At 45.0% G+C, this 24,991-nt stretch overlaps 1 protein-coding gene across 2 annotated transcripts in view; it reads right to left on the minus strand.

Annotated features, from left to right (window-relative positions):
• LOC120980842 (capping protein, Arp2/3 and myosin-I linker protein 3-like) overlaps window positions 1-24,991 on the minus strand; it is a 1,329,972-nt gene that overhangs the window by 488,100 nt on the left and 816,881 nt on the right. For both annotated transcript variants that reach the window (XM_040410169.1, XM_040410170.1), the window contains one exon: window positions 20,984-21,053. In XM_040410169.1, the coding sequence (XP_040266103.1) occupies window positions 20,984-21,053 (70 nt within the window). The remainder of the gene's footprint in view (window positions 1-20,983; window positions 21,054-24,991) is intronic.

A 24,991-nucleotide genomic window follows, 5' to 3' on the forward strand; every position in this document is an offset into this window, starting at 1 on the left:
CCTTGTGCCCCACCCCCGAAACCAGAGCAAACCTCCACTCTGCGGGTGATTTACAGGCTAACCATATAAAAATACTCTCTAAATGCTGTCTCTAATGTACAAACACTAAAACAAATAGCTCCCTCTACAAAATCACAGTAATATAAAAGTTATGAAGTTACAACAAAAAAAACAACAATACTCTGTACTGCTCAGCACACACATCACAATCTCTGTACAATCAACTCAGAGCCACCAAAAACTACAGAACGGAAAAGCACTTACCTCGTCCTTACACAAATAGAGCGAAAATGTTCTTTTAACAAGCAGAAATTTTCTCTGACGCAGCAGACAAAATTACAGTTTACTTTTCTCTCCCCTTTACCTGCTGTGCATGTTCAGTTCTGCTGAGCAACTCCCTGCTCCGGCCCAGCCTGTTCACTTTTATTTCTTACTCACAAAAGGTGTAACAATAGAAAAGGGGCTGGCCCATCACCCGACCACTTACTTCATGTAACAAGGATGCAGGAAGTGATGACATACAGGAAGTGATGACATAGGAAGACAAGACACCATCATTTAGAATAACATAGCCAGCTAACACCCATTACCACTGGAGTTAACTTTATCCAGCCTTGCTCAGTGATCAATGCCAAATAAAGTTACTATGATCCTCATGCATGTTTATTTACAGGAGAACGTCATTATTTCCAGCGACTGATCAGGCGTTCTAGAGACAACAAACGCACGTTCCTTTCATATATTGTTCTCTTAACAAATGCATCCACGCTAATCCAATAAATCTGCGTCTTGCGCGGGGGCCCTAGCCGCCGTCCATACATTCGCCAAGAAAACAGTTCTCTGCTGAACACATCAGTCTCCCCCGGCCCACAGCCCAGTGCATAGCACATTGGACCATTCGCCGACAGAGACCTCTGCGCCCGGCAGCTGTGTCTCCACATACACAGGAAGATATCCACTCCAATGGTTTACCCTGACACTGAGAGACATGATGACAATACACTATATTAGAAACACAAATTTTCACAACATTATGCAGCATGCCCCATCCTGGCACAACCGTAAGTCACTCACTATTTACACGGCGTGCCCTTCCCGGCAACTGTGTGGGCACCTCATTCATATGTTCCCTGGGGCTCACCCGCCAGTATGTTAGAGTATGTACTCACTGTTTTTATAGTGTGCTCTTTCTCTAAAATTGTATCGCTTTGCGTACCAACCAGTGTTTCACTCAGCGTACTAAACTGGAGCTTCCCACCACTGTGTTGGAACAGTGTGTGGTGTATGCTTGTGTCGGTCTCTTACTTGGTAACCTGACTCGACATTCCAGGCTGCCTGCACCTGTATTGCTTGCTGTTAGAGATGGCCTTGTGGTTCACCCGGCGGTCATTTTGCGGCGAACTTTGTGCGTTCGCCATTTGCCAAACATGCGAACATATGGCAATGTCCGCCGGCGCCATATTCTTTTGCATTGCGCCGAACTTTGACCCATGACACATCCATCAGGTGAGGACAGCCAATTGAGACGTTTCAGCACATGGAAAAAACCCCGCCCTATACAGTCAGGTCCATAAATATTGGGACATCGACACAATTGTACCATTTTTGGCTCTATACACCACCACAATGGATTTGAAATGAAACAAACAAGATGTGCTTTAACTGCAGACTGTCAGCTTTAATTTGAAGGTATTTACATCCAAATCAGGTGAACGGTGTAAGAATTAAAACAGTTTGCATATGTGCCTCCCACTTGTTAAGGAACCAAAAGTAATGGGACATAATAATAATCATAAATCAAACTTTCACTTTTTAATACTTGGTTGCAAATCCTTTGCAGTCAATTACAGTCTGAAGTCTGGAACGCATAGACATCACCAGATGCTGGGTTTCATCCCTGGTGATGCTCTGCCAGGCCTCTACTGCAACTGTCTTCAGTTCCTGCTTGTTTGAAATGCATGCTCAACCGGATTCAGGTCAGGTATTTGACTTGGCCATTGCATAACATTCCACTTCTTTCCCTTAAAAAACTATTTAGTTGCTTTTGCAGTATGCTTTGGGTCATTGTCCATCTGCACTGTGAAGCGCCGTCCAATGAGTTCTGAACCATTTGGCTGAATATGAGCAGATAATATTGCCCGAAACACTTCAGAATTCATCCTGCTGCTTTTGTCAGCAGTCACATCATCAATATATACAAGAGAACCATTTCCATTGGCAGCCATACATGCCCACGCCATGACACTACCACCACCATGCTTCACTGATGAGGTGGCGTGCTTAGGAGCATGAGCAGTTCCTTTCTTTCTCCATACTCTTCTCTTCCCATCACTCTGGTACAAGTTGATCTTGGTCTCATCTGTCCATAGGATGTTGTTCCAGAACTGTGAAGGCTTTTTTAGATGTCATTTGGCAAACTCTAATCTGGCCTTCCTGTTTTTGAGGCTCACCAATGGCTTACATCTTGTAGTAAACCCTCTGTATTCACTTCTCTTCTCTTGATTGTTGACTTTGACACACATACACCTACCTCCTGGAGAGTGTTCTTGATCTGGCCAACTGTTGTGAAGGGTGTTTTCTTCACCAGGGAAAGAATTCTTCGGTCATCCACCACAGTTGTTTTCTGTGGTCTTCCAGGTCTTTTGGTGTTGCTGAGCTCACTGGTGCATTCCTTCTTTTTAAGAATGTTCCAAACAGTTGTTTTGGCCACGCCTAATGGTTTTGCTATCTCTCTGATGTTTTTTTTTTTTTTAGCCTAATGATGGCTTGCCTCACTGATAGTGACAGCTCTTTGGATCTCATCTTGAGAGTTGACAGCAACAGATTCCAAATGCAAATAGCACACTTGAAATGAACTCTGGACCTTTCATCTGCTCATTGTAATTGGGATAATGAGGGAATAACACACACCTGGCCATGGAACAGCTGAGAAGCCAATTGTCCCATTACTTTTGGTTTCTTAACAAGTGGTGAGATTGAGAGGTGTGATATACCTTCTTCCACAAAATACTGATTGAGGGCTGCGATATACCTGTTGCCCCAATTAAACAGGGTGGTGTGATTTAACTGTTGTGGCAAAAAATAATAATTGAGGGGTTTGATATACCTGCTTCCACAAAATACTGATTAAGAGGTTCGATATACCTGCTTCCACCAAATATTGATTGAGGGGTGCGATATACCTGCTTCCACAAAATACTGATTAAGGGGTTTGATATAACTGCTTCCACCAAATATTAATTGAGGGCTGCGATATACCTGCTTCCACAAAATACTGATTAAGGGGTACGATATACCTGTTTCCACCAAATATTGATTGAGGCCAGCGATACACACAAATAATTAAATGTTACCATGTTTTTATTGAACACACCATGTAAACATTCACAGTGCAGGTTGAAAAAGTATGTGAACCCCTAGACTAATGACATCTCCAAGAGCTAATTGGAGTGAGGTGTCAGCCAACTGGAGTCCAATCAATGAGATGAGATTGGAGGTGTTGGTTACAGCTGCCCTGCCTTATAAAAAGCATTGCCTGATGTGAATGATGCCTCGCACAAAAGAGCTCTCGGAAGACCTGCGATTAAGAACTGTTGACTTGCATAAAGCTGAAAAGGGTTATAAAAGTATCTCCAAAAGCCTTGCTGTTCATCAGTCCACGGTAAGACAAATTGTCTATAAATGGAGAAAGTTCAGCACTGCTGTTACTCTCCCTAGGAGTGGCCGTCCTGTAAAGATGACTGCAAGAGCGCAGCGCAGACTGCTCAATGAGGTGAAGAAGAATCCTAGAGTGTCAGCTAAAGACTTACAAAAGTCTCTGGCATATGCTAACATCCCTGTTAGCGAATCTACGATACGTAAAACACTAAACAAGAATGGATTTCATGGGAGGATACCACAGAGGAAGCCACTGCTCTCCAAAAACAACATTGCTGCATGTCTACAGTTTCCACAAGAGCACCTGGATGTTCCACAGCAGTACTGGCAAAATATTCTGTGGACAGATGAAACCAAAGTTGAGTTGTTTGGAAGAAACACACAACACTATGTGTGGAGAAAAAGAGGCAAAGCACACCAACCTCAAAACCTCATCCCAATTGTGAAGTATGGTGGTGGGGGTATCATGGTTTGGGGCTGCTTTGCTGCGTCAGGGCCTGGACGGATTGCTATCATCGAAGGAAAAATGAATTCCCAAGTTTATCAAGACATTTTGCAGGAGAACTTAAGGCCATCTGTCCACCAGCTGAAGCTCAACAGAAGATGGGTGTTGCAACAGGACAACGACCCAAAGCATAGAAGTAAATCAACAACAGAACGGCTTAAACAGAAGAAAATACGCCTTCTGGAGTGGCCCAGTCAGAGTCCTGACCTCAACCCGATTGAGATGCTGTGGCATGACCTCAAGAAAGCGATTCACACTAGACATCCCAAGAATATTGCTGAACTGAAACAGTTCTGTAAAGAGGAATGGTGAAGAATTACTCCTGACTGTTGTGCACGTCTGATCTGCAACTACAGGAAACGTTTGGTTGAAGTTATTGCTGCCAAAGAAGGTTCAACCAGTTATTGAATCCAAGGGTTCACATACTTTTTCCACCTGCGCTGTGAATATTTACATGGTGTGTTCAATAAAAGCATGGTTACATTTAATTATTTGTGTGTTATTAGTTTAAGCAGACTGTGATTGTCTATTGTTGTGACTTAGATGAAGATCAGATCACATTTTATGACCAATTTGTGCAGAAATCCATATCATTCCAAAGGGTTCACATACTTTTTCTTGCAACTGTACCTGCTTCCACAAAATACTGTTAAAGGGGTTCGATATACCTGTTTCCACCAAATACTGATTAAGAGGTTTAATATACCTGCTTCCACAAAATAAGGATTGAGGGCTGCAATATACCTGCTTCCACAAAATACTGATTAAGGGGTTTGATATACCTGCTTCCACAGCCTGTGCTGTCAACACATAAGTCGCTAGGTGCTGTCAACACTCACCTAGGGACGACCGCCTTAAAAAAGCACCTGGCCTTCCATCACCGAGCCCAGTGGGAGCAATGCCGTCAGAACAGACAAAGCCACACTCCCGGTGCTCCACATCCTGCCTCTTCTCCTTCTCTTTCTCCTTTCTCCTCCCATTTGTCCTCCACTCCATCTTCCATTGTGCCGTCTCCGAGTTCATCTGGCAGAAGGCAAGCTTCCGTGGCCCAAATGTTTGAGCATAAAAAGTTGATGATGCCGGATAACCCTCTTGCCCAACGGCTGACCACTGGCTTGTCAGAACTGCTAGCCCGCCAACTACTGCCATATAAACTGGTAGAGTCCTTTAGAAAATTTGTGGCCAATGGCACACCGCAATGGAAGGTCCTCGGAAGGAAATATTTCTCCCAGAAGGGCATCCCAGAGCTATATGGCCACGTTCCGTGGCAAGTAAATATATCTCTGGCACACAGTGTCGGTGCCAAGATACATCTGACCACAGACATGTGGTTTAGCAAACATGGGCAGGGAAGGTACATACCTTTTACTACCCACTGGGTGAACCTTCTGACGGCCGTCAAGCATGTAACCCGTGGCTCCCATGTGTATTTGGTGTTACAACTAAGGATTGCATGCAGAACTGTTTCTTCTTCTCCTCCTCGTACTCCATCCTCAGTCTCCTCCTCGAATGACTCCTCCTTTGCCACTGCTACAGCCTCTTCCACTGTGCCCCTCAAGCTCCCCAGAACCTATTCAAAGTCCCAGGTGAGACGTTGCCATGTTGTGCTGCAGCTGTTGTGCCTGGAAGCCAAGAGCCACACCGGTCCTGCACTGCATTCAGCTCTGCGGTTACAGGCTGATCAGTTGCTAACCCCGCTCAATTTGAGAATTGGTAAAGTGGTGTATGACAACGATGCCAATCTGCTGAGCACGCTGAAACAGGGCAAAATGACACATGTGCAGAGCATGGCACACATCCTGAACTTAGTCACGCAGCAATTCGTTACCAAATACCCCGGGTCCAGGACATCTTGCGGCAGGCCAGGAAAATCTCTAGCCATTTTAGAAGATCTTACACGGCCATGGCTTGCCTTGCTGATGTTTAGCGGCGACGCCACTTGCCCGTCAGATGTCCGATTTGTGACAACCCGACGCACTGGAACTCCACCTTGTATATGCTTGATAGGCTGCTCTGGCAGCAACGTGCCGTTAACGACTACCTGTACAAACTCTGCAGCAGGACAGGTTGTGGGCGCTTGGTTTCTTTTCACCGCGGCAGTGGCTGCTTATGTGCGACACATGCAGACTTCTGTGGCCATTTGTGACATTGTACTTTACGCCTTCTTTTTGGAGCGTGCATTGCATCGTGTCATTGATCATGCCGTTGAGGAGCAGGAGCTGGAAGATTAGGAAGTTGCAATGCTGAATGAATTCCCAGGGGTGGCTACTCCATCTGAGACAAGTCAGCAGGAGTCTGAAGAGGAGTCAGAGGAGGATGGTGGCTGGGGGGGAGGAGGAGCAAGAAGAGCAGGCTTTGAGTGGGATTTTAAACTTTTCGGGGATCCCTGGTGTTGTCCGTGGCTGGGGGGAGGAGACAGAGGACGACATTCTCCTGGACGATGAGCAGGAGCCAGGGCGCTCCACCGCTTCCAATTTAGTGCAAATGGGGGCCTTCATGCTCCAGTGTTTGGAGAGGTACCCCATATAAAAAGCATAAAGGGCAAGGACCAGTACTGGGTGGCAACGTACTTAGACCCCCGGTACAAACAAAAAATTGTGGACATGTTACCAGCATCACAGAGGGCTGGCAAAATGCAGCATTTCCAGGCCCTGCTGAGAGAGATGCTGCATTCTGCTGTTGCGGGTGCTGGCAGAGAATTTCCTCCCACAGCGAAACAGGTGCGGGTACCAATCCTACCGTGCCTGCAAGAAGAGGGCGCTTTGAAGATGTGTTAGTCACTTCGGATATGAGATCATTCTTGCAGCCAACCCATCGACAGCCGCCCTCCAGATCCAGCCTCAGGGAACGCCTAGACCGACAGGTCTACGACTACATTGGGTTAACGACCGATGTGGAAGCTCTGAAAAGCGAGGAACCCCTGGACTACTGGGTGTGCAGGCTTGACCTGTGGCCAGAGCTGGCACATTTTGCCATGGAACTCTTGGCTTACCCCTTGTCCGAAATGACATTCAGCGCAGCAGGGGGGGGAATCGTGACCGATAAGCACACTCGCCTCGCTCACAACAGTGTGGACTACATCACATTTCTAAAAATAAATGAGGCATGTACTCCAGTGGCCTACAGTAAAATTTTTATCCATTGACCGCCTAATGTACCTCAAGCCACATAATCATAAGTTATTTTCTGTCAGGTGAATGCCTAATTTTTGGGGCCTGTACTCCGGTGGCCTAAAATAAAAACTTTCTAGTCTCCAGCAGGGCACATTTTTAAGAGTTTCCCTTTAAGACGTATAAAAATGGCTCCTGATTAAAATACATATTATTTGTGGGAATTTTTGCCAATGATCCCCCTCTGGTATGTTACTGTCACGACTGTGACTGATCCAGACAGGTCTGGGAGGAGAAGGTCGCAGCGACTTACTACTCGCGATAGCTTGTGAGTTTGCTCCGTGGTTCAGGGTATGTCATCCGGGTTTTGCCTTGTGAACCTTTTTGTCCTGACTGGGAGTTTGTAGGCATCCTTCTCAGGTGAGTCCTGTCTGCCACTCCCAGCTACTATATTAGTTTCAGTTTCACTTGCAGTCATTGCCAGATATAGTCCTTACTTCCAGTGCTATTCTGACCTTTGAAGGAGATCGTTTGACGGTGTTGCTGTGGAGCTCTTGTCCGGCGTGGACTGTCGTGTTTGGGATCGCCTTCTCTGCTCGTGACTGGATAAGTCTACCTCTGCTGTTGATTGTTTGTTTGTTTCTGTCTTCCCCTGTTGTTCTCCTAGACACGAGTGATGGTGACTAGTGCTCCCATCGGCCTTTCCCCAGTCTAGTCTTGTTAGGGTGACTGAGGGTTTAGGCATCCTGCTCGCCGCACGGGTTCACACCCCGTCTAGGGTATCAGGGCAGACAGGTGCCAGCTTAGGGTTAGTCAGGGGTGGCCATTCTATTTCCCATCCGTAGATAAGGGTCCCCCTTCCCCTCCGTCTGGTGCGACACGACTTCTGCTGGGATAGCGGTCGTGACAGTTACTGTCCATGTTGTGGGACAATTTGTGCACTTCTAGTAAGTATTTGGGGGCTGCAGATATGACCAGAAGGTTTTTCCGGTTCGCCTGCCATTAAAGTCAATGGGGCCCGCCGCGAACACGCGGTTCATGAACATTTGATGGCGAACGCGCGTTCGCGAACCGTCCTGTCCGATGTTCGTCCATCACTACTCGCTGTCTGCAGGTATATTCTTTCGGCATGTTTTCAATGTATCCACATATTCCTCGGAAATATAATGCCAGACGCGTTTTGGAGAGACACAGTCCTTCCTCAATGGCTATGACGTATTCCTGTATTTCCTACTTTTTAAGCCATTTGTCAGCTGGAAAGTGGACTGAATTTGGCCCATTCCATTCAGTTGCATACAATACCCCTTCTGGATTCCTTACACACATTTCAAATATAAAAAGATTTAAAATATGAACAAAATCCACATTATATCTCTTAATACTTCCTACAGGAATAAATCATAGCCATTGAGGAAGGAGTGTGTCACTCCAAAACGCTTCTGGCATATTTCCAAAAAATATATGGATACTTTGAAAACACGCCGAAAGAATACACCTGCAGTAGGCTGAGTTTAAATACTCGGAGCACTCAGAGACGGCAAGCAATACAGGTGCATGCAGCGTAGGACGCCGAGTCAGGTTAACAAGTCAGAGACCGGCACAAGCACACACCACACACTGTTCCAACACAGTGGTGGGAAGCTCCAGTTTAGTACGCTGAGTGAAGCACCGGTTGGTACGCAAAGCAATACAATTGCTGAGAAATAGCATGCTATAAAAACAGTGAGTGCATACTCTAACATACTGGCGGGTGAGCCCCGGGCAACATATGAATGAGGTGTCGGCACAGTTGCCGGGAAGGGCACGCCGTGTAAACAGTCAATGACTTACCGTTCTAGCTGGATGGGGCATGCTGCATAGCTGCTATATGGAAGTTGTAATATATATATATCTTATCTCAGCATTAATACCCATCTATTAGCGATATCATTATCAACAATATTACTGCTGCTTCTGAAATCTCAATTGATAATATGGATTGATTTATGGAAACATTCAAAAAAATAACATATTGGCTATATTATTAGATATTTTATTCGGCTATATTCCATTTTGCAGAGTTATGAATTATTTGTTTTTATATTTTTCTATATATATTTATGTGATACATGTTTTTTTTATCCAGCTAGGACCCTGCTGGGAATATTTTGATATTAAATGTTATGGGCAACTATTATTGGTATTCAAGTGTGATATCTAGGTGGGGGTGTGTCTGTCAATTTTAATATCTATATATACAATTCATTGACAGTGGATGAATCAATTGACAGAGCACCCTCTGTGAATCCAGAGTTTTGGAGGGGTGAGCCACTATATACTATACTATTAACATTTTCACTATGCTATTTTTGAAGCCAAAACAGTAGATTCTAAACACAGAACATTTATATTTCTCTAGTTCATATGCACTACTCATTTTAGCTTAAAAAGGCAGATAAAAAAATGTTTACCAAAAACATGAAACAAAAATAGCAAAGTGTGTATCAAATAATGTAATAAACTTCACAGGGATCTCCCAAATACAACGTCAAAATAAACTATTCCGAGAGGGGAACAGAGGGAGGCTAAAACTTAACATTTAATAAGTGTCAATAAAAAAGCTGCATTACACACAAGGACATATACATGCAACAAGGACTGGTAGACAACGACTCGACTGGGACCAAAACAAAATTAGGATGATACCTAATTTGCAACAAAACAAGAAAAGGAATGGTCTCGCCAATCAGTAGATGCAGATGGGATGGATGCTCATGGAAAGTTTACCGGTTAGGTCACCAGCTGTCTAGATCCACTGGATAATGGTGGGCAGAAGTACCATCCAACAAAAAGATGCCGAACTGCATAGGCTGTAGTGTAGGTAGATGTCAGTAGCCTCTCGCCCTAAATAACCCTGTCCAGGGATGGGGTCTAGAAAGCCCTACCTACCTACCTACACAGAGCACTCGCCCCGAAAGGAGCGACTCCGTCCGGATACCTGTCCCTGTACCCGGGCGGAATCCCTTATACGCCCTTACACAATTGAGCTCCCGAAGTGCCACGTTTCGTTCAACATGAACTCATCAGGGGAGTAATGTAAAAAAGGATAGAGCAAAATTGGGGCAAGGCAAGTTGAAATTTAGATGCTACGTATATAATGGTCCTAAGGCAAACAGGTTGGCAATAGGGCCAACGGGCATCAAATCAAAAAGGAGTTTTTCCCATATATCCTTCCCTAAGGCTCAGTCTGTAATGGTGTCCTAGACCAGCCTAACCTGAGGGCTGACCTGGCGGCCTACACCTAAACGCACCAGTGGGTGAGCAGGCTAGGGTTAAGTTATGGCCCTGAAAAAATTGTTGCCCTAAGGTGGGGGATACGAGTCTGGCTATCAACAACAGTAAATGCCTGGTTGCGCACTTTAAAAGGCTGTGGTCAGCGCGCCTTATTCCCTGATCTGCCCTCCCGACCATGTGATCGGGTCATGTGATGTGTAACGCGCTTCGCTTGGAACGCAGCGCAAAGCAACGACGTGTTTCACCGCACGCGTGGCACACCAAGGGGGTGGGATAGGTGAGCATAGGGAGGCGGTCTGGATGCCTAGCAACCAGGGTGCTCAGGACGGAGCACGAGCTCCCTGGCTGCTGCACAGGCACAAGTTCGAGTGTGCCCTATGATATCACTGTAAACTGCGTTTATTTGGCATTAGCTTAATCACAAAGTAAGTTCCTAATATAAGGTCAATGTGTACTATGGAATGTATAGATTAAGGCACTGCACCTATCTACAAAAGCATAAAGATAGGTGTTAACAGTTATAGACAAACACAGATAAAGACACACAGACAGTATGGTACATAGGTCAAATGAAGCAGCCAAAATCGAGCTGCTCATTTAGACAGAGTGGAGCCATAGTTTTGAAATAGTAAATCCAGCAAGTCTCACGCTGGAGGATGTCACGGTCCCAATTACCTCCCCGCCTGGGGAGGGGAACTCTGTCAATTCCCATAAAGTGCACCCGAGCTTTACCATTGTGATGACTGAAAATATGGTTGGCGACTGGTGTATCTTTGGCTTTAGATATATCATTAAGGTGTTCACCAATTCTCCTGGGGAACTCGGGGATGGTTTTATCCACATACTCCTTAGGCGGTTAGGCAGGTTAGGCGGTAAATGACCCCGCGAGTTCTGCAGTTGATGTAAAGATGAATGGTGTACTCCTTCCCTGTGATATTACTCCGGAAGATTTTACCAGTCTGCAAGTGGCTACAGGCAATACAGCCACTACATCTGTAGCAGCCCTTAGTGTTTATCTGTAGCCACATGCACCCAGCAGCGGAAAGGGGTATAAATTCACTGGCTACGAGCTTGTCATGAAGGTTACGCCCTCGGCGATAGGTGAGGTGTGCGTAATCCCCCACGACCTCCCACAAGTCTGGATCCATTTTGAGAATACCCCAATTTTAATGTACAATTTCACAAATCTCAATGGCTGCTCTATCATAAGTTGTAATTAGGTGAATTAGCTTAGGGGTCTGTACAGTGGGCGATTTAAGGTCAAGGAGATTAAACCTATCTTCCTGCAATGCTAGTCTAAACGCCTCTCTTAAGACTTTATCCGGGTACCCTCGCTTGCGAAACCTAATGCGTAGATCATCTGCTTGTTTAATAAATTCCCGTTTTTTGTGGAACAATTTCTCTTGCGTCTAAGGTATTGCCCCTTAGGAATTCCCATTTTCAGGGGAAGGTGTGGCTACTCTCCCACCTGAGCAGAGTATTGGTGGAGGTTGGTTTCCTGTATACTGATGTGTCTAGTTCACCTCTCTTGGTTTTGGTAATCAGTACATCAAGGAACGGCAAAGTCACCTCATTAATCTCAGATGTGAAGCGTAACCCAATGTGATTGTCATTGAGCCCTTCAACCAGGGAGTTGAAGGAAGCAATGCTACTGTTCCAAGTGATGAAGATGTGGTCATTATATTGCGCTCACAGCCCCACAGGCTCCATGGTGCTGGAACGTTCCTCCGTAAAGACCTGGGTCTTTTCCCACCAGCCCAGGAACAGGTTAGCATACGATGGGGTACAGGAAATTTCACCAGAAAATGTAACTGCCAATTTATTTATTTTTTTACCGGTCTACTTGGTATAGCAGTGGTACTTCTCAACAAAAAATTGCTGAATTTCACCAGAAAATGTAACTGACAATTATTTTTTTTTTGTTAACCGGCCTAGTAGGTATAGCAGTGGTACTATACACCCAAAAATTAGTGAATTTCACCCGAAAATGTTAATGACATTTTTATTTTTACCGGCCTACCAGATATAGCAGGGGTACTATACACCCAAAAATTGATTAATTTCACCAGAAAATGTTAATGACAATTTTGAAACATTTTTTTAACCGGCCTACTAGGTATAGCAGTGGTACTATACACCCACAAATTGGTTAATTTCACCAAAAAATGTAAATGACAAAGTAGTGAAATGATATAAAATAAAACACGCAAAAAAAATAATATTTGATTTATGAGGTGGAGTTCCATATGGAGTAGGAGTCTGAGGAGGCGGTGGACGTAGCGGAGTAGGTGGAAGCGGCGGTGGAGGAGGACGAGATAGCCAACACAGGTTTTTGGTTTTAATTTAATTTAGTAAAATTAAGGTACACTCCAAAAGAGTGTGAAATATCCAAAATACAAACATGAGCAATTGCGCTGCAGTATAACAATGGCTGGTTAGTGCCGGTATACATGTCTATTCTGCACAAGGTACGGACAAGTCCTGAGGGATCCGTGCCTGGTTCATTTTAATGAACGTGAGCCTGTCCACATTGGCTGTGGACAGGTGGCTGCACTTGTCTGTGATGACGCCCCCTGCCGTGCTAAACAAACGTTAAAATAATACACTTGCTGCAGGGCAGGCCAGCACCTCCAAGGCGTAAAGGGCAAGCTCAGGCCATGTGCCCAATTTGGAGACCCAGAAGTTGAAGGGGGCAGACCCATCATTCAGTACGTGTAGGCGTGTGCACACATACTGCTCCACCATGTTGGTGAAATGCTGCCTCCTGCTAAGACGTTCCATATCAGCTGGTGGTGCTGGTTGTTGTGGCATGCTGACAAAGCTTTTCCACATTTCGGCCATGCTAACCCTGCCTTCTGAGGTGCTGGCGGTGCCCCAGCTGCGTTGGCGACCTCTTCCTCGGCCTTGTGCTTCCACTGTGCCCCCGCTGTCAGGTGGGAATGCCACCAGCAGCGCGTCTACCAGCGTGCGCTTGTACTCGCGCATCTTACGATCACGCTCCAGTGACGGAATTAAGGACGGTACGTTGTCCTTGTAACGGGGATCCAGCAGCGTGGCCACCCAGTAATCAGCACAAGTTAGAATGTGGGCAACTCGGCGGTCGTTACGTAGACACTGCAGCATGTAATCTCTCATGTGTGCCAGGCTGCCCAGAGGCAACGAAAAGCTGTCCTCTGTGGGAGGTGTATTGTCTGTGTCCTCTGTATCCCCCCATCCACGCACCAGTGATGGCCATGAGCTGGTCTGGGTGCCACCCTGCTGTGAACATGGTTCCTCCTCCTCCATCTCCTCATCCTCCACCTCGTCATCCTCCAGAACTGTGGCCTGGCTGGACAATTGTGTACCTTGGGTTTGTTGGGGCAGGAACCCACCCTCGGAGCCACTTGGGAATGACTGGCCGGAAACCCTACGAAATGATCCCTCTTCCTCCTCCTCCTTCTGTGCCACATCCTCTTCCATCATCGCCAGGAGCGTTTTTTCAAGGAGGCATAGAAATGGGATAGTATCGCTGAGAACGGCATTATCGGCACTGGCCATGTTGGTGGAGTACATGAAACAGCGCAACAAGGAACACAGGTCTCGCATGGAGACCCAGTCATTGGTGGTGAAGTGGTGCTCTTCCGCCGAGCGACTCACCCGTGCGTGCTGCAGCTGAAACTCCACTATCGCCTGCTGCTGCTCGCACAGTCTGGCCAGCATGTGCAAGGTGCAGTTTCACCTTGTGGGCACGTCGGATATGAGGCGGTGAGCGGGAAGGCCGAAGTTACGCTGCAGAGCTGACAGGCGAGCAGAAGCAGGGTGAGAACGCCGAAAGCGCGCACAGACGTCCCGCACTTTATGCAGCAGCTCTGACACATCGGGGTAATTTTTAAGGAATCTCTGCACCACTAAATTCAGCACATGCGCCAGGCAAGGGATGTGCGTCAAACCGGCTAGTCCCAGAGCTGCTACGAGATTTCACCCATTATCGCACACCACCAGGCCGGGCTTGAAGCTGACCTGCACAAACCACTCATCAGTCTGTTGTTCAAGGCCCGTCCACAACTCCTGTGCGGTGTGGGGTTTGTCCCCCAAACAGATACGTTTTAAAACTGCCTGCTGTCGTTTACCCCTGGCTGTGCTGAAGTTGGTGGTGAAGGTGTTACGCTGACCGGATGAGGAGCTGGTAGAGGATGAGGAAGCAGAGTAGAAGGAGGAAGCAACAGGAGGCAAACAGAAGCGCCCTGCAATCCTCGGTGGTGGAAGAACATGCGCCAAACTGCTATCTGCCTCAGGCCCAGCCGCCACTGTATTTACCCAGTGTGCTGTTATGGAGATATAACGGCCCTGACCATGCTTACTGGTCCACGTACCCGTAGTCAGGTGCACCTTGCCACAGATGGCATTGCGCAGTGCACACCTGATTTTGTCCCCTACTTGGTTGTGAAGGGAAGGGATGGCTCGCCTTGAAAAGTAGTGGTGGCTGGGCACGACGTACTGTGGGACAGCCACCGCCATAAGGCCTTTAAAACTATCGTCTCCACCAGACGGAATGACAGCATTTCAAAGGCCAGTAATTTAGAAATGCTGGCATTCAGGGCTAGGGTTCGCAGGTGGGTAGGGGGGTACTTCCTCTTCCTCTCCAGCGTTTGGGATATGGAGAGCTGAACGCTTCCGTGGAACATTGTGGAGATGCTTGGTGACCCAGGTGTTGGTGTTGCTGGCAGATCCTCTGTTTGCAGGGTGGCAGGTGGCACTGTCACTCCAGAGGTGGATGAAGAGGACGCGACTGCAGCAGAAGAGGAAGCAGGAGGAGCCAGAGACCATTCTTGGTTTTTTAGGTGTCTACTCCACTGCAGCTCGTGCTTTGCACTTAAATGCGTGGTCATGCAGGTTGTGCTCAGGTTGAGAACGTTTATGCCTCGCTTCAGGCTCTGATTGCACAGCGTGCAAACCACTCATGTCTTGTCGTCAGCACATTGTCTGAAGAACTGCCACGCCAGGGAAGTCCTTGGAGCTGGCTTTGGTGTGCTAGTTTCCTTGCTGCTGTGGATAGTAGGAGGCGTACTGTCTAGAGGACGGCCGCTCCGCTTTTGCACCCTGCTCCCTCTTCTGCTGTGCTGGTGGCTCTGTTCGACCACCGCCTCTTCCTCCGAACTACATAGGTCACTCGCATGACCTTGATTCCATGTTGGGTCGAGGACTTCATTGTCCTCCACATCATCTTCCACCCACTCTTCACCCCTACCTTCCTTGTCGGTCTGCACACTTTCGAAAGTCCCAGCAGTTGGCACCTGTGTTTCTTAATCATCCAAAATGTGCTGTGATGGTCCTCCCATGTACTAATCTTGAAAGATAAGTGGTTGGGAATCGGTGCACTCAATCTCTTTCACTTCTGGGGCAGGGCTAGGTGGATGGCCCTGGGAATCCCTGCTAACAGAGTCATCAAAAAGCAGAAGAGACTGCTGCATGACTTGGTGCTCAGACTGCTTGGCTGATTTGAAAGACTGATGGACATCGGCTGCAGGTGCCAACTGTGGTCTTTCAGCAGGAGACTGGGTGGGAGACAATGTGAAGGAACTGGATACACTGTCAGTAACCCAATCTACTATCGCCTGTACTTGTTCAGGCCTCACCATTCAAAGAGCAACATTAGGCCCGACCAATTACCGCTGCAGGTTTTGTCGCCTACTCGCCCCTGAGGAAGGGGTTTCAGTTGTGCGTGTAGCTGGAACAGATCGACCACGTCCTCTCCCTGCAACAGGAGCTCCACCAGCAGCACCACGACTGGGGCCACGTCCCTTATTTGATGCTCTCCTCATATTTTTCAAATTTAGGATGTTGCCCTAAATGGGTGTTTAATTAATAGTAGAATAGAACGACAGTATGTAAAGGGTGTATCTCACATGGTCTGAACCAGTCTGAATTAAATATTTATTTGCCCAAAATGGCTGTATTTCAAATCCCTGAATCAAACCCCTGTATGTAGAGAGAGTATCTCACAGGGTCTGAACCAGTGTAGGCCTGAAGTAAATATTTCTTTGCCCAAAATGGCTGTATTTCAAATGGCTGTATTTCAAATCCCTGAATCAAACCCCTGTATGTAGAGGGAGTATCTCACGGGGCCTGAACCAGTGTAGGCCTGAAGTAATTATTTCTTTGCACAAAATGGCTGTATTTCAAATTGCTGTATTTCAAATGGCTGTATTTTAAATCCCTGAATCAAACCCCTGTATGTAGAGGGAGTATCTCACAGGGCCTGTACAGGTGTAGGCCTGAATTTAATATTTCTTTGCCCAAAATGGCTGTATTTAAAATGGCTATATTTCAAATCGCTAAATCAAACCCCTGTATGTAGAGGGTGTATCTCACACGGCCTGAACCAGTGTAGGCCTGAATTCAATATTGGTTCACCAAATGGCGGTATTTAAAATCTATGAATGTAACCCTAATGTATTAAGGGTGTATCTCACAATGACATCTGCATCAAAGGCCCCAATTAAAAAATGTTGTGCTCAAACGAGTGTTTGTTTAACAACTGAATTTGACAGCAGTATATAAGCCTGTAATTTCACACGTGCTGATGCTGCAAGGCCTGAAAATAGGCTTTTTTCATCAAAAAAGTGTGTTTTTAAAACCCCAGAAAATGATGGGTGTATTTCTAGCTTAAATTGCACACTGACTAATCAAGATGTTGTAGATTGCCAAAAAAGTGGGGGGTTTTTGGGAACAGAATATGAAAGCTGTATATATTAAACTTGAATTTAACACTTGCAGATCAGAAAAATACAGTTTTTTTTGCAAAAAAGTGTGTTTTTAAAACCCCAGAAAATGATGGATGTATTTCTACCTTAAATTGCACACTGTCTAATCCAGATGTTGTAGTTTGCCCAAAAAAATTGTGATTTGCAATGTCCCAAAAGCTCAGATGCAGTGCTGGTGCACTGAGCTTGCATAAAATAGCCGCCGCCGCTGCCCACCTGACTAACAGAATTATAAAAGTTATGGTTTTTTTTGGTCAATGGCCTCAGGGCAGGGTAAAATGATTGTGCCCTGCACCCACACAACTATTTCTCTGTGGATCACTGAGTTAGATTCTCTCCTATTCTCTCCCTGAAATCACAAGTCCAGCAGCATCCTCTCCCTACACTTGTAACAGCAGAGTGACGTGCAGCGCTATGTGACTCAAGCTTATATAGAGCCTGGGTCACATGCTGCACTGGCCAATCACAGCCATGCCATTAGTAGGCATGGCTGTGATGGCTTCTAAGGTCAGACAGTTAACCGCTTGTTGATTGGCTGCTCTGCAGCCTTTTAAAAAGCGCCAAGAAAGCGCCGAACACCGAACCCGACTCTGAACTTTTACGAAAATCTTCGGATCCGGGTCCGGGGTCCAAAAATCCTAAACTTCGGTACGAACCCGAACTTTACAGTTCGGGTTCGCTCAACCCTACTCAGATGGTTTCTTAATATTTATTCAGAGTTTTCCCCTAGTTTTCAGGATTATATTTGCTCGGTTGTTCTTTTTCTGTTGCAACACAATGTATTTATGTTTAACCATCGCTATTTTTTGCAACTTACCGGTGTTTCGATGGGGGCAAAATTTTTGCCTTCTATGGCCAACATCTATATGGCCTGGTGGGAGCATCGCTATTTATTTTCATCCAGTAATCCTTTTGAGGCCTCCTTGGAGTGGTATGGTCGTTATATCGACAACCTGCTGTTTGTATGGTCGGGCGATCTGACTGCCGTGCCGCTCCTCGGTGGTTACCTCAATAACAATACATGCAATTTGAAGTTTACTTTGAATAGCGATGCTTCCACCATTCCCTTCAATGATCTGAAACTAACTGGATCTTCAGAGAGATCTATTGTGGTCAACCACACTTTTCGGAAGGATACGGCAGGCAATACCCCACTCTTTGCGACATCCTGCCATCCTCGCCATGTCATTCAGAACATACCTAAAGGTGAATTTATCCGAGCGAGACGTAATTGTTCCGACGATACATCATGTCGCAGGGAGATGGATTTAATTGCCAGCTGCCTATCTGAGCGCAAATTCTCCGGCCATGGTTCAAAGTCAGCCAGAGAATTTGCCCTCAGTAAATCCCGGCCCGACTTAGTCTTCCCTGAGAATAAGTCCCAGAAAAATACTGATTCATCAGTTTGGGTTTTCTCCACTAGCTACAGCCAGGAATAATTACGCATCTGTGAAATAATTAGAAAGCATTTACCTGTCCTCAGCTGTGATGAGCAGTGGGCTGGTATTGCTTGTGCTGGCATAAAATGTGTAGCCCGTCGGGCACCTACATTGGCACAAAAGTGAGTCCTTCCCTTTTTTCTGATGTGTAATGGGATCAACCCACTTGGTTGAAACATAACGGCACCTTTAAATGTGGTCATCATGTTTGTACTTGCTGCAAAACAATCAGCACAGGGTGTCACATTGCTTCTGTTGCCAACCAAAATGTGTTTCAGTTAAAACAATACATTAACTGCAACACTAGTTTAGTATTTTATTGTATTACATGCTCTTTGTGTCACCTCCAACACGTAGGTTGTACCACAAACAGCCTAAAAACCAGGATCTGCAGGCACATTTCTGACATTCCACATTCCAAGGTGAGGAACGTGTCTGGGGTCAGTTTACATTATGTGTCTGTTCATGGAGGCGATATCACAGGCATGCACATTCAGGGTCTGGAGAGAGTTAACCCTCCAGCAAGGGTAGGTGATCACAGAAGGAAATTGCTAAACAGGGAACCCTTCTGGATTTTTTGTATGGATTCACGTATCCCTAAAGGTCTCAATCGTAGGCATGATTTGATTTTACACTACTGACTCTATGCACTACAATGGTTTTAGATTTGTTTGCCTGTGGTTTCATTCAAACACTGAAACATTGTGTATTTCATTTGCATGAAGGTGTGGCTTGGTTTAATATAAATATAAATCCATGCCAGTGTACTTCTTCTCTGTCATGAGTAAGAATCAGCACTACATGATCCGAAACGCATAGACATGAATACCCTGTTTGGTTTTTAATGCACTATTTCCAATAAAAGCTGCCACTTTTTTGTACTGGAAGCTGGATCTCTGTTTCTTTGGATTATATACCTACCATCTAAACTTCAACTTGCTTTGCCCCAATTTTGCTGTATCCTTTTTTACAATACTCCCCTGATGAGTTCATGTTGGCACATCGGGAGCTCATTTGTGTGAGGGCATATTAGGGATTCTGCCTGCGTATAGGGACAGGTATCCGGACGGGGTCGTCCCTTTCGGGGCGAGTGCTCTGTGTAGGTAGGTAGTACTTGCTAGACCCCATCCCTGGAGAGGGTTATTTAGGGTGAGCGGCTACTGACATCTACCTACACTGCAGTTCGGCATCTTTTTGTTGGATGGTACTTCTGCCCACCATATCCAGTGGATCTAGACAGCTGGTTACCTAACCGGTAAACTTTCCTGGAGCATCCATCCCATCTGCATCTACTGATTGGTGAGACCATTCCTTTTCTTGTTTTGATGCAAATTAGGTATCATCCTAATTTTGTTTTGGCCTTGGCCCCAGCCAGGTCGTTGTCTGTCAGTCCTTGTTGCATGTATATGTCCTTGTGTGTAACGCAGCTTTTTTATTGACACTTATTAAATGTTAGGTTTTAGACTTCCTCTGTTCCCCTCTGGGAATAGTTTATTTTTACCAAAAACATAACTGTAAATAAGGCCTTATCTGGGCATTAAAATGTTCTCGTGAAAATGTGGAATCTTAGAAATCAATACCTTTGTCCAACTAATGAAATGGTAAGAATGGTAATTGGTCATCATTGGCAATTTTTTATATATAAAAAAATCACAGACTTTCACTATCTTATTTTTTCTTACTTCGTACAATTATGTGCAAAGATGAACTAAGCAAAACATGTCAATTTAAAAGAGCTAAAATAAAAATGATCCCATTTATTTAAAAGACACAACTATATAATATTAAATATATTAATCTTCAAATGTTTAAATTAATTATCTGGTTTTGTGCACCCACTGTGCTATCCATTTTTAAAACGGAGCATGCAGACCAATGGAGCTATACAGGGATCAGCAACCTCAGACACTCCACCATGCACAATTGCTTGGCTGTTCTCTGAACTCCCACAGAAGTGAAAGGAGCATGCTGGGAGTTATAGTTTCACAACAGCTGGAGTGCCAAAGATTGCTGATCCCTGAGCTATACACATCCATTTTTTTTCACAAATCCATGTGGCGAGTCCAAGAATCTCAGCGCAGCTACTATTTTTGAAAATAAAAATAGTTTTTTCGATTGATGGGAGAAAGAAATTAAATACACATGGAAGCTATAAATTGTTAGAAAAAACCCCACACTGCTACGTACATGAGGACTAAATACTGTAGTTATAGTTATAATATATTTAGGAATGATACTAAATAATACTAAACATACCTCACAGTTGCTAAGGTCCATGTGAAGATCACATAAGTTCCCATTACTTGCCAACCCTTGAAACATTGCTCTAGAGTTAAACAGTGACAGAAAGTTAAAATAAATAATTGCTTGACAATATACTGTAATCCGTAAAAAATAAAAAAATGTAAATCCATCTATAAATGATATGCACTACCTTTTACCAGCAGACAGTAAGAAATCACAGATCTGACCAGTCACTTGTCAGCGAAGTTGGGATGTCAAATAAGATGTTATATAAATATCATCACAGCAAAAACTGAATAACCCCATAAAATGTAACCTTTAACTATCGTTATAAAACTCCCAAAATGAAAACAACCCTAGTAAAACACCCTACATTATCTCAACTCTCTCACTGCCTACGGGCGTACCTGAAACACTGACAAGGGTATCCTACTGTCTTCTTTGTTCTCCCTGTATTACCCTGATCTTACTTGGGTTTCCAGGAAGAAGACATGGGGTTGCCTACAAGTGCAGGGAATGGTAGAAAAAAAATCAGACTGTAATGCTGATATACAGTAGTTCAGGCAGTCACTGTTAATACAGTACAGCTTAGGTAATGGGACACTGTAGGAGATACTGAGATACCGTCTAACATTAAATTAGGCATATGAGGTCCAGTACATTGGTCACTAGGAGATCTTAGACAGCAAGTTAGATTACATCAGTCATGAGAACCATTAAGTCCAGCGTATTTGCCCCCAGACTGTCAATCTTCTCTTCTCTGTGAGCAAACATGGCGTGTGGGATTCATCTGTAGCTGGGATCACCTGTGATGCTTTCCCAGCAGTATATATTTATCAATCAAGTCACACCGCTGCATGGACCAGGCTGTGTATAATGTATTCATCCAGCCAGCCTCCAAGGTGGCTTACCACTAACCCTCCATCAATGCTACTACCAATGAGGCTACACCTGCAGAGATTTCTACCTACCTTCTACCCTGGCCTGAGATAAGTGCTAGTATATTGTTATATTAACCTGCTATACACGGTTTTGGTAATAACTGGATTGATATCCTCTGTCACCTGATATTCTATTATGCGGGAGTGACTACATTTATCTGTGTGCACTGTAGACTTCCATTTAACTTCCTATAGCGGCCATATTGGTAGTAGTCTGACTATACACATTGAGAGATAGGGAAGGGGCACATGTAGCCCACTAGTGACTCTAGTTTCTTCTATTTGTTTGTGTATTGATGAGTCCCTGATGAGCCCCAGAAGATTGATAGTCTGGGGGAAAACGCATTGGAATTCATTGTTCTCATGACTAATGTAATGGTAGATGCTGTCTAATATTTCCTAAAGTGTCCTCATTGACCAATGTACTGGACCTGGGACTCATATGACTAATTTAATGTTAGATGGTATCTCACTATCTTCTACATTGTCCCATTGACACTGGCGTAACTATAGGGGTCGCAGCGGTACTGTGCAGTGCATCTTATAAAGGGAATACTAGTGAGTGATTCCATAATGGAAGCGCTCACTAGTCTGCAGGAGGAGGGGGAGAGAAGGGCTGTGAGCGCTGTCCAGTACTTTCCCCTCCTCCTGCTCGCTCTTCTCAGGGCCTGCACTGCTGTGTCCTGGCTGCCTGCAGCGTCAGGACTTACAGAGCGCACTCTGACCTGACGCTGCAGGAGGTCAGGTGACTGCAGTGCGGGCCCTGAGAAGAGAAGACAACCAGGACAGGGAGAGTGGCAGCAGGAGAGGTTACATAGTTACATAGTTAATACGGTTGAAAAAAGACAAACATCCAGTTTCAACCAAGGGATAGGTGGGGAAGCGAATCCCAGAAGGAAGTGAGATTTAGATTTCTACACGTTTTCATAAGCATTTATATTTTTTACTTTTAAGAATTCGTCTAAACCCTTTTTGAAACTGTCCACTATTCCTGCTGTGACCACGTCCTGAGGAAGTCTATTCCACAGATTTACAGTTCTCACAGTAAAGAAGCTTTGACGCTTCTGGAGACTTATCATTTTCAGTCGCTCTCCTCTGTACTTGTTCCAGCTGCAGAGCATCCTTTCTATGTACTGGTGCCCAGAACTGGACTGCGTATTCCAGATGAGGCCACACCAACGCTTTGTAAAGTGGTAGTATTACATCCCTGCCCCGCGAGTCCCTGCCTCGTTTAATGCATGACAATATCCTGGTGGCCTTAGAAGCAGCTGATTGACATTGTATACTATAATTTTATCTACCATCCACAAGGACACCCAAATCCTTCTCTATAAGTGACTCTCCCAGTGCTACATCCCCTAGGACAGTGTTTCCCAACCCGTGTGCCTCCAGCTGTTGCAAAACTACAACTCCCAGCATGCCCGGACAGCCTTTGGCTGTGCGGGCATGCTGAGAGTTGTAGTTTTGCAACAGCTGGAGACACACTGGTTGGGAAACACTGCCCTAGGACATATAAAGCACAGAGATTATTACTACCAAAATGCATAACTTTACATTTGTCCACATTAAACCTCATTTGCCAAGTTGATGCCCAATCACTCAAAGTGTTCAAGTCAGCTTGTAGTTTGTGGACATCTTCCATAGACCGTACAGTACTACACAGCTTAGTGTCATCTGCAAAAATAGATATGGTGCTATTAATCCTGTCCTCAATATCATTAATAAATAAATTAAATAATAAGGGGCCCAGCACTGAACCTTGGGGTACACCACTTATAACCTGGGACCATTCTGAATAGGAATCATTGACCACAACTCTCTGGACACGGTCCTTCAGCCAGTTTTAAATCCAATTACAAACTACAGTATACTTTCCAAGCCAATAGACCTTACTTTACTTATTAAGCGTCTATGAGGGACAGTATCAAAAGCCTTTGCAAAATCCTGAAACACTACATCCACAGCCGCCCCTCTGTCCAGGTTACTACTCACCTCCTCATAAAAACAAATCAGGTTAGTCTGACAACTTCTGTCCTTGGTAAACCCATGCTGGTTATCACTTATAATATTATTTATAGTCACATACTCCTGTATATAGTCCCTTAAGATTCCTTCAAACAGAAGTTAAACTAACTGGTCTATAATTGCCTGTGGAGGACCTTGATCCTTTTTTGAATATGGGCACCACGTTTGCCTTGCGCCAATCACAGCAATGACTGAACAGAGCTCTTTAAGCACTGGGGTGTAATCCATCTGGACCCGGAGTTTTGTTCACATTTACCCTATTTAACTTCTCTTGGACCAAAACTACAGTTAGCCAATTGAGTATATCACTGGATGTACTAACAACCCCGGCACCACAGATATCAGCTCCTTTCTCTTTTTTTGTATATACAGAGCTAAAAAAACTATTTAGGAACTCTGCCTTTTCCTTACTTTCAGTGACTTACCCGCCCCCCATTACCATTATTTAGGGGACCTACCATTTCAGACCTAGGTTTTTTAGCATTTATATATTTAAAAAACTTTTTGGGATTTGTTTTGCTTTCTTTTGCTACCTACTGTTCGTTTTGTATCTTTGCTAATTTTATCTCCTTTTTGCAGATTTTATAAAGCCCTTTGCAATCTTCAAACGCTACAGCTGACCCCTCAGATTTGTATTTTTTAAATGCCCTCTTTTGGTCTTTTATTGCTCTTTTTACAGTAGCTGTAAGCCATGGGGGGTTTTGTGGCGAAACCAACCTCGCCACGGTGTTTTGGAGGGGGTTGTTTGCCAGCCTCCTGCCCCAGGATTATGGCCCATACTAACTTTGAAAGAGAAGACAGACCGGCCGCACAGCTTAAATCTGTGGAACTGTTTTGGGCAGGAAAGCCATGCTTGCGGCCGGCCAAATGTGACTTCCATGGAATTCGGGAACCCCTGCTCGGATCTGGGTGATTTTTGGATATGCTGTTCACCCAGATCATAGCTATCCATGGATGTATACATTATGGGGATGTGTGGGGTTTTGAGGTGTTTTCTGTGTTTTGGGGAAAAATGTGTGTTTTCTGTCTGTGAGTGATTAAGTTAGCCCATTAC

The sequence above is a fragment of the Bufo bufo genome, chromosome 10 (assembly GCF_905171765.1).
Source record: "Bufo bufo chromosome 10, aBufBuf1.1, whole genome shotgun sequence".
Classification (NCBI taxonomy): Eukaryota; Metazoa; Chordata; class Amphibia; order Anura; family Bufonidae; genus Bufo; species Bufo bufo.